Source organism: Garra rufa, chromosome 11 (genome assembly GCF_049309525.1).
Source record: "Garra rufa chromosome 11, GarRuf1.0, whole genome shotgun sequence".
NCBI classification, from domain to species: domain Eukaryota; kingdom Metazoa; phylum Chordata; class Actinopteri; order Cypriniformes; family Cyprinidae; genus Garra; species Garra rufa.
In genome coordinates this window covers 44,490,057-44,499,839 of record NC_133371.1, presented here as the reverse complement: position 1 = coordinate 44,499,839, position 9,783 = coordinate 44,490,057, and the positions used below count along the sequence as shown (strand labels likewise).

At 37.2% G+C, this 9,783-nt stretch overlaps 2 protein-coding genes across 2 annotated transcripts; one reads left to right on the top strand and one right to left on the bottom strand.

Annotated features, from left to right (window-relative positions):
* The first annotated feature begins 835 nt into the window (after positions 1-835).
* Positions 836-4,428, top strand: LOC141345379 (hemagglutinin/amebocyte aggregation factor-like). The gene is made up of 4 exons (XM_073850235.1): positions 836-890; positions 975-1,053; positions 4,091-4,279; positions 4,383-4,428. Exons 1-4 carry the CDS (start codon positions 836-838, stop codon positions 4,426-4,428), a joined length of 369 nt encoding a protein of 122 aa, XP_073706336.1.
* Positions 4,429-6,771: 2,343 nt separating this feature from the next.
* On the bottom strand, positions 6,772-9,389 carry LOC141345378 (hemagglutinin/amebocyte aggregation factor-like). Its single transcript, XM_073850234.1, has 5 exons — positions 9,335-9,389; positions 9,180-9,252; positions 7,137-7,325; positions 6,913-7,062; positions 6,772-6,817 (listed from the first exon to the last, which is right to left on the bottom strand). The coding sequence occupies exons 1-5, from the start codon at positions 9,387-9,389 to the stop codon at positions 6,772-6,774; spliced, it is 513 nt and encodes a 170-aa protein (XP_073706335.1).
* Between the last annotated feature and the right edge of the window lie 394 nt (positions 9,390-9,783).

Below are 9,783 nucleotides of genomic sequence, written 5' to 3'. Positions count from 1 at the left end.
AAACTTTTGACCTCAACTGTATAAAGCCCTCATGCAAAAAAGAAAAAGAAAAAAGAAGTGATGATGCAAGTGTTAACTGGACCAATCACATCATGCATTATCTCAAATGTTGACATTAATAGTTTATATGTCACAATTTCGAGTTTGCTTTACGCAATTCTTTTTTATGAATAAATAAATCCATCACAAGTGTCTCATGGTTTATTACGAGTGTAATTATTTGAGAATTTGGCTAAGCAAATATTTTTTATCTTATCCTAGTACAATGAGCCTTAACCTATCCTGAGTAAATTTACATTACTCACCTTTCATAAAGTTTAACTTAACTTTTAACAACCACCCAACACAAAGCTAACAGCAATGTTTAATTTACAGCGATGCTTATCTATGTTTACTGTCATGTTATTGTCTCACAGACAAAAATCTATGATTCCCTGATAAAAGTGAACAACGTTTCACAGTTAAGCAGGTCAGATTGGTTGAACTGTGTGAAAGATTCTCCAAAAGCATCAATAACAAAAGTTTCATTCGACTTGGAGCACAGATAAGAAGAAATTTCATGTGGAAATACCAGGGACGTTTGTGCTTTACATCTGTAAAACTCTTTTTTAAAACTTTTCTATACTTCTCCTATACTTTCTATACCTCTCAAGGATGTCTACGTACATCATTCCTGCTAAAAAGCAAATCCTTGAAATCAGTCCCACCTGTTCAAATATGACTAGAACCCACTAGTTAATTAACAGACTGACCTTACATTACATATAGGTGACCTTAAGTCCTGAAGTCCTTATAAAAGCAGAAGTTTTGTCTTGTAACATCACTCCGCCAAACAATGAGCACAGCTGCTTCATTTCTACTGCTGACGGGTCTCTTGGCCAACGGACAAGGTGAGAAACTTTATGAAAAACTATTTCCTTCTATTAATCAGTAGATATCCTTGTTAAGTGTTCGATCTGAATCAAATCTGACAGAGTTACGCTGGGAGAATGCCTATGACGAACCTCTAGATTTTAAATGCCCCTCAGGACAGTCAATATCCTACATAAAGAGGTGAGTAGAAAACAGACTATACTTTGGTAAAGGTAGAGATACTGTGAAAATATTACAAAATGAAAAGTCAAAATATAAACAGCCAAAACACATATGTCAATTTTACACTGAAATGCATGATATTGGCCATAAAATGTAATTCATTTAGCTTGCAACTCTTGAAAAGTGAGGAAATATTTAAAATGTAAACATGAAAAGTATCATATTTGGTTTGGAAAAGAGCAAGAGTCAAAATTCCATTTCAGTAGTACTTGAGTAAATATAAATTCTCAAAAACAATACTTTTGTATTATTAATGAAATACAACACAAAAGTACTTACAGTCAAGCTGTTGTTGAGAATTTTGATGTATTGCTCCTTTTTCATGGTGCTGTTTACTGTGATAAGGTTCCTTGGTCCACCGGCTAAAAAAAAACAAAAAACAAAATGAGGTTCCCACCACCATGTTTGACAGTGGGGATGGTGTTCTTAGGGTTGAAGGCTTCTCCTTTTTTACGCCAAATGAAGGCTACATCATTGTGGCCAAACAATACAAATTTTGTTTCATCTGACCTCAAAATAGAAGACCAGAAGTCTTCTTCTTTGTCCAGATGAGCATTTGCAAAGGCTTGCAAAGGCAAGTGGGCTTTTGTGTGCCTTATCTGGAGAAGTGGTGTCCTCCTTGTCTGCGTCCGTAGAGCCCAGCGGTGTGCAGTGTCTGTTGGACTGTCTGCCTTGAGATGTTGCCACCAGCAGAACCCAGATTCATCAGGATGGCCTTGGTGGTGATCCTTTTTGACCTCTCTCACTATCCTCCGGGCCAGCACAGGTGTCATTTTTGGCTTCCGTCCACATCCTCTGAGATGTTTCCCAGTGCGGAACGTCTTGTATTTTTTAATAATACTTTGCACTGTAGCCACTGGAACTTCAAAACCTTTAGATATGGTCTTATAGCCCTTTCCTGACTTGTGAGCAGCTACAAAGCGCAGCCGCACGTTCTCAGTGAGCTCCTTCATCTCAGCCAAGACTGTCCACAAACCAACAGCAGAGAGCTTCTTTTTTTCACCTGTTGAGTTGATTAAAACAGCTGTTCCCAATGAAACAGGGTAATTAGGATGCTTTAGAACAGCTTGGACTATTTGGAATGGTATAGAACTTTGTATTTTCCCATAGATTGTGACAGTTTGCAAAGGGTATGAATAATTTTGGACATGCCACTTTTTGTTCAAATGTAAATAAAATCTGAGTAATATTTTTTTCCACAATTATGCCTCTCGTACATCGTCTTATTATTTTTTTTTTTGGGAGAAGCCCGTCTCATTTCTAGGGCTGTCCCCGAATAGTCGAAGATTCGATGCATCGATATGCGGAGCCTGATTCGACCACCGATCTCACAGTCGAATCTTCGCGGGTGAAACGAGCATCATACCATTTTGGCAATATGGGGGTGCTCAATGTCTAATTGCACACAGAACTACTGGTTTTGTACGGTTATATTACGTTATATACAGCCTTTGATTATGATAATGCAGTAAAAACAAAAGTGAAAAGAAAGAAGCGTTCAATAAATATTTTAATGTGTTTGTGAATAAATCTAACCACCCCTGTGACAGATTTAATTTTCACTTGCCCTGATCCATGATGAGATGCGGACCATCTTGACGGCAGGGATTAGGCGGCGATCACACCGAACGCGTTTTTGCAATTGGAGGCGCCTCTTTTGAATGGTTTTCTGTTGGCAGTGAGCGTTCTGCGCTCTGTTTATGCGCCCCCCGCGCCTCGCGTTTTTGCAGGAGCGCTCCGAGCGCCTGAAGTTGAAAAAAAAAAAATCAACTCTGAGCGGAAAAACGCCCAACGTCATTCGCGTTCCATTGTCCAATCGAATGAATGGAGAGGCGGGCCTTCTGTTGTGATGGTGAAAGTTTACCGTTGCTTCAAAAGTCCGGAGACTGCAAGAAATGGAGGAGAAACCTTTGGTGTCTATCGTGGGTAACCAGGAGCTGTATTGTTTAGGGTTTCTGCTAATATGACAGTTTACTTAACAGCAAAAAACTAAGATTTTAGAGCGTTCGCGCTATAATCCTTTGATTTGACTGACAGGACAGCTGTTTCGGTCGTTGCTTAGCAAAAAAGGCAGTGCTGTGCGCCTCGCGTTTTTAGAACTAAAAGACGCGTTCTGTGTTTTTATTTAAACCTAAATAAGTTCGTCTGTCAGTTGGCAGGCAGTTTTGGTCGCTTTATTAAAAGTTGTTGCTGTGTGCAGTGTGTAAAATAAAATAAAAACTGTTTTACCCTCCTGCTGACTATAGTGTCGTGCCCCTCCCAACCCATTCACACACACACATAAGCCTAGATGATTCGACTATCGGTCGACTATAGAAAGATTCGAAAATTCTGATTCGACTATGAAAATTCATAGTCGGGGACAGCCCTACTCATTTCCAGTCAAAAAAAAAAAAAAAACTTGCTGGATGAATAAAAGTAACTTTAAGTCAGAATTTGCCAGGGGTATGAATAATTTTGGGCTTGACTGTATATATAACCAGAATGCCGTGTTCTGATAATAAATTCTATTATTTCTTTCTATAACAAAACTGTTAGAACCTCGTTTCTGGGTCACTGCAGTTTCTCAGGCCTTTCTCAGATCTGTCGAGTGGATCAGCAACAAGCGCTTGGGATAGACAACAACACACCAAAGTCTAATACAAGTTGGTTTATTGTTATCTACTAAAGAAGATGGGGCAGTCCCATCTTTTATACAGCACCCTTACAAGCCTTCATGTAGGCGGGGGTTCACATATCATTTTAAGCAAATACTTCTACATATGGGAAGGAAAATTACAGATGATCCAGGGCAACTATAAGGAAGAGAGGAAGATAGTGCAGCCGCACTCAACTGGTTTCCTGACGACAGATAACCCTGAAACAGACAGACAAAACATTCCCAGAACGAACTGTTTCTCTTAACTGAAGTAAACTGCAAAAGACAAGAAAACTACAAAATATTAACTTAAGAAAACCTCACTGCAAAACACATTAATTCTTATAAAAACCAAAGCCAACATCACAATCATCACGAAGACCGAATGTGGGAGTTTGGCTGTAAAGACACTTTTGATTCTGGTTCAGACTGTTTCTTGTCACCTAACGTCAATGATTTTGACCAAAAGTTCACCTTTGAGTGTCCACCACACCACATCATTACGGGAATGAGCAGCTACCACAACAACAAGCGTGAGGACAGACGGTGAGCTCTAATTTTGCAGTAATTTGACATGCTTCGTATTAATGTTTTGAGTTGGGGAACTAGAAAGTGCACTACTATTATGGTGTCTTTTTATGTTTTGTAGAGACCGGCGCTGGAAGTACAAGTATTGTGCCAAAGTGCAATGCTGAGACTCTCACAAATTCCTGAAACGGAAATACAATGAAATTCAAATCTGCATGGAAAATATTGTCATTATTGACTTAGGAATTACTAAAGGTACTACAACTGTAATTGTATATGAGAATGTCTGTAAAATCAGCCATTTTTGTACTTATCCATAAAATTTGGTTCCAGGTGTTCTGAATAAATCATGATTATTTCAAGGTGATTAAATAACTAGTGTCTGTCGACTCTGTGACCACTTTTAAATGTATGTTCCAGTATGAATTCTGACCCTGGACCATAAAACCAGTCATAAAGGTCAATTTTTCGAAATTGAGATTTATACATGATCTAAAAGCTGAATAAATAAGCTTTCCATTGATGTATGGGTTTATAGGATAATATTTGACTGAGATACAAACATTCAAAAATCAGGGCCCATATTCACAAAACATCTTAAGACTAAAAGTAGCTCATAACTTACAGATTTAGGAGACAATCTTAAAAATAATGGGCCTGTCAGTCCTAAATTTAGGACTCTTAAATTTTTGCTCTAAGAGTATTTCACAAAGCATATTACTATTAGTGCTTAAACTAGCTCCTAAATCTGTGAAACATTAGGAGTAGTAAGGAGGACTCCTTATTCACTAAGACCAAATCCCAACTATAATATATTGAAATATTGAAAAAAAAAAAAAAAATCACATTTAAAGTTGTCCGAATGAAGTTCTTAGCCATGCATATTACTAATCAAAAATTAAGTTTTGATATATTTACGGTAGGAAATATCTGCATGGAACATGATCTTTACTTAATATCCTAATGATTTTTGGCATAAAAGTCTCTCACAATACAAAAAAAAAAATGTTATAGGAGTCATGCTAGTTGTGACTGACAATATCAGATGGGTCATCTGATACATCTACATGCTTAGAGCAATGTTTCCCAGACATGATCCTGGAGGAACCACAACTGTACACATTTACAATATTTTCCTAATCAAACATCCCCAATTCCACTTATCAGCATGTAATGAAAAACGATTCCAACCGTTTCAACTTGAAAACAGGGGTTCAGCTGCTGCATTAAACTTTTAAGCATCATTAAATTGGGTGTATAAGTTATTTGAACTGAAATTACAATAAACTGGATAAAAAAAAAAAAAAGTTGAAGCTTGTGTAACTTATAAAAAAAGTTGAAATTGCTTATTTATATATATATAAATAAATATATATATATATATATATATATATATATATATATATATATATATAATACATAACATAATAAATATAATAAATATCTTTCAATATGTGTTATCTTGTAAATAAGTTATTTTGTAAATTTTGTCCCCGTATATATATATGCATTGCTAAGAACTTAATTTGGACACCTTTAAAGGTGATTTTCTCAATATTTAGATTTTTGTGCACCCTCAGATTCTATATTTTCAAATAGTTGTACCAAAAATCAATACAAAGCCTATTTTATTCATCTAATTAAATCAGGTTTCAAAAATGGTTTTGTGATTCATGGTAACATATAATGAAGTTTAGCGCAAATGTAAATGTAAAGTACATTTTAAAAATTAGATTATAATTTGAACATTTTCCCAAAAAGGTTACAAGTTGTATGATTATGACATTCTCCATTATTTTGAGTCACTCTAATCAATAAGTACATTTTAAAGTTTTATGCACTAAAAAGTTCAATCAATATTGAGATCGAAGTCATGAGATTGAAGTCATTTAAAAGGTTAAAATTGTTGTTGTCCACAAAAATGTAAAATTTATTTATAATTTTAGCAATATTGTCATCTAAAAAGGTGCTTTCTTTTTTGTAGATAATTAACTAAATGAAACATAAACTAAACAGATATTATTAGGCTGTGAAATGCACTGAAAACAGAGATTCATAGAACGTTTTAATAGACATGTTTACCCAAAAAAGAAAGAAATAAACTGCTTTATGTTTAATAATAATAATTGCATGACTATTTAAATAGTAGTTTAGTTAGATTAAAACTGGATTTCGATTTTTATAAAAATTTATTGTAAGGGAATGGTAGTGCTTTTAAGTAAAAATTATTACATTATGAGCTCAAAATTGTGAAACATTATTACATTATGAACAATGTATTACATTATTAATGTACATTATGTGCAGTTTTCCATTATGAGCAGCTACACACTGAAAAAAGTTACATTTTACATAAGGCCTTAAGTATTGTCTGTGCATGCACGCACACTCACACACTTATTAATTTAACACAGAGATCAGCCACAGCGTTTGTTTTTAACATGCATTTATTTCAGAGGATCATGACAGAATATTTATCATGAACTGTTAGAGAATTTCGAATCTCAGGCTCAACATTTATACTGGCCACAGACCTTGTACCTCCATCGTCGATCTCTGAAAGAAGTACAACACATTAGTGAACAACAGAGTTTACAATGATTTACATGTGAATCATTCGAAAATATAATGAGTAAATAAATACTACCCACTCTTCACGGTTTTGGTGGTAGCTGTGAACGCCCACCAGAACGTTTTGGTCAGGCACAGTCCAGTGGAAGTACTCATCGAAGGAGTTCACGTACGAGGTCCAATGACAGCTTGAAGTAATGCACGGACTTCTACAGCAGTAAAATTTCCAGCTGTGGGAAAACATAGTATTGGCATCAGCTCCAATGAACTCAGAGTCAAAGTTTAAAGATCAGTCAAAGCTCACCGTCTGTCCTCATGGGCGTTGCTGTGGTAGCTGATCATTCCTGTGATCACGTGTTGTGGTGGACACTCAAACATGAGCACTTGGTCGAAGTCGTTCACGTAACCTGTCCAGTAACATTGTGAGGTCTGGCCATAGGTGGCTTGACAGCCAAAGTCCCAAATCCGATCCTCGTGCTTATTGTTGTGTTCACTTCATTAACATAAGTTGGAATGGAGAAAAAATATATTTTTTAAAAGTGGTAAAAATTTTAAAGGTTAAGGAGTTTTTTTAATAACATTATGTTCTTCCATAGCAAAGCTAAAACTAACAATCACAGACATCCTAAATCTCCTCATACAGTGAGGGAAAAATTGTTTGTTCCCCTGCTTATTTTGTACGTTTGCCCACTGACCAAGAAATTATCAGTCAATAATTTTGCATTTTAATGAGTGAAATTAGCATTTGAACCCCTATCAATCAGCAAGATTTCTGGCTCCCATGTGTCTTTCGTGGAGGTAACAAGCTGATATTAGGAGCACTCTCTTAAAGGGAGTGCTCCTTATCTCAGCTTGTTATATGTATAAAAGACACTTGTTCACAGAAGCAATAAATAGAATTCCAAACTCTCCACCATAGCCAAGACCAAAGAGTTGTCCAAGGATGTCAGGAACAAGATTGTAGACCTACACAAGGCTGGAATCAGCTACAAGACCATCGGCAAGCAGCTTGGTGAGAAGGTGACAACAGTTGGTGCGATTATTCGCAAATGGAAGAAACACAAAATAACTGCCAGTCTCCCTCGTTCTGAGGCTCCATGCAAGATCTCACCTCGTGGAGTTTCAGTGATCATGAGAATGGCGAGGAATCGACCTAGAACTACAAGGGAGAATCTTGTCAATGATCTCAAGGCAGCTTGACCATTGTCACCAAGAAAACAATTGGTAACACACTACGCTGTGAAGGACTGGAATCCTGCAGCGCCTGCAAGGTCCTCCTGCTCAAGAAAGCACATGTACAGGGCCATCTGAGGTTTGCCAATGAACATCTGAACGATTAAGAGGAGAACTGGGTGAATGTGATGTGGTCAGATGAGACCAAAATCAAGCTGTTTGGCATCAACTCAACTCGCTGTGTTTGGAGGAGGAATGCTGCCTATGACCCCAAGAACACCATCCCCACTGTCAAACATGGAGGTGGAAACATTATGCTCTGGGGTGTTTTTTCTGCTAAGGGGACAGGACCACTGCACCACATCAAAGGGACGATGGACGGGTGAGAACCTCGATCCCTCAGCCAGGGCATTGAAAATGGGTCATGGATAGGTATTTCAAGATGACAATGACCCAAAACACATGGCCAAGGCAACAAAGTAATGGTTTAAGAAGAAGCACATTAAGGTCCTGGAGTGGCCTAGCCGGTCTCCAGACCTTAATCCCACAGAAAATCTGTAGAGGGAGCTGAAGATTGGAGTTGCCAAACGTTGACCTCGAAACCTTAATGACTTAGAGAGGATTTGCAAAGAGGAGTGGGTCAAAATCCCTCCTGAGATGTGTGCAAACCTGGTGGCCAACTACAAGAAATGTCTGACTGACTGTGATTACCAACAAGGGTTTTGCCACCAAGTACTGAGTCGTGTTTTCACTCATTAAAATGCAATCAGTGTATAAATTTTTGGAAATGCGTTTGTCTGGATTTTTCTTTGTTATTCTGTCTCTCACTGTTCAAATAAACCCTATATTAAAATTAGAGACTGATCTTTCTTTGTCAGCGGGCAAACAAACAAAACCAACAGGGGGTCAAATAATTTTCTCCCTCACTCCACATGCCTGCAAATTATACAATATCCTAGAAATCGAGCAAGGTGGGAAAGCCCTGTTTATGGAGTATTAAACAGCATTTTTGTTGATTCAGTCAGAAGTAGTCAACAGTGATGCATTTATTGTTTCCACTTGACATACATGCGTTTTGAATGCTTCTCCTTTAACAACTACATCACTTTTGCAGGCATTCACATAAAAACTGAACTAGGTAAAAGCTCAATACACATCAATAAGCAGTACTCACCTTGTTATGGAGGATATTGACTGGCCTCCAGGACAGTTAAAATTTAGAAGCCCATCATAGCGGTTGTGCCAGCCTGTGAAGACATGGATATCAAACCAGTTTCAGCTTGGAATATATTCAAATGAAATATAACACAAAAAGACAAAGTCACTCACCGTGTGAACGGCCCAACAGTCCAATCAGAAGCAAAAGCAGAGCAACCGTCTTCATAGTGTTCAAGGATGCAAATGTGATTTGTGGTGTTTATCTATGCTTTTGGCAGTGCTTGTCATGAGTGTGTTCTTTTAAATGCTCTATCACATGACTAAATCCAACAGTGGCCAATCACGCGTCATGAGTCAAAAAAGGAAATTTTAGAGCGGTGAAATCTAAATATTTATCTTAAGCTATACACACACTATTTTGTTTCATGTCATTTCATGTTTCATCAGTTTCTTTTTAGTTAGTTTTTTCTTTAAGTGTCAGTATTAAAATCCAAATGAAACTTGCAGAGTACACATATTTGATTGAACTGGTAATAATGTAACACCTCTGTCACTCTGTCTGTTTTGGTTTGTTCCGTATGCCCATATTTTTCCTGTCTATTAGCGTCAATTCCCAGCAC

What these genes read in the sequence shown, in the direction of transcription:
- LOC141345378 (XM_073850234.1), bottom strand. Translation starts at nt 9,389, where the DNA reads ATGAAGACGGTTGCTCTGCTTTTGCTTCTGATTGGACTGTTGGGCCGT. An exon ending in TCAATATCCTCCATAACAAG is followed by an intron (nt 7,326 to 9,179) that starts GTGAGTACTGCT and finishes ATGTTAATGAAG; the next exon opens with TGAACACAACAATAAGCACG. An exon ending in AACGCCCATGAGGACAGACG is followed by an intron (nt 7,063 to 7,136) that starts GTGAGCTTTGAC and finishes GTTTTCCCACAG; the next exon opens with CTGGAAATTTTACTGCTGTA.
- LOC141345379 (XM_073850235.1), top strand. Translation starts at nt 836, where the DNA reads ATGAGCACAGCTGCTTCATTTCTACTGCTGACGGGTCTCTTGGCCAAC. An exon ending in TCAATATCCTACATAAAGAG is followed by an intron (nt 1,054 to 4,090) that starts GTGAGTAGAAAA and finishes TAAAAACCAAAG; the next exon opens with CCAACATCACAATCATCACG. An exon ending in AACAAGCGTGAGGACAGACG is followed by an intron (nt 4,280 to 4,382) that starts GTGAGCTCTAAT and finishes TATGTTTTGTAG; the next exon opens with AGACCGGCGCTGGAAGTACA.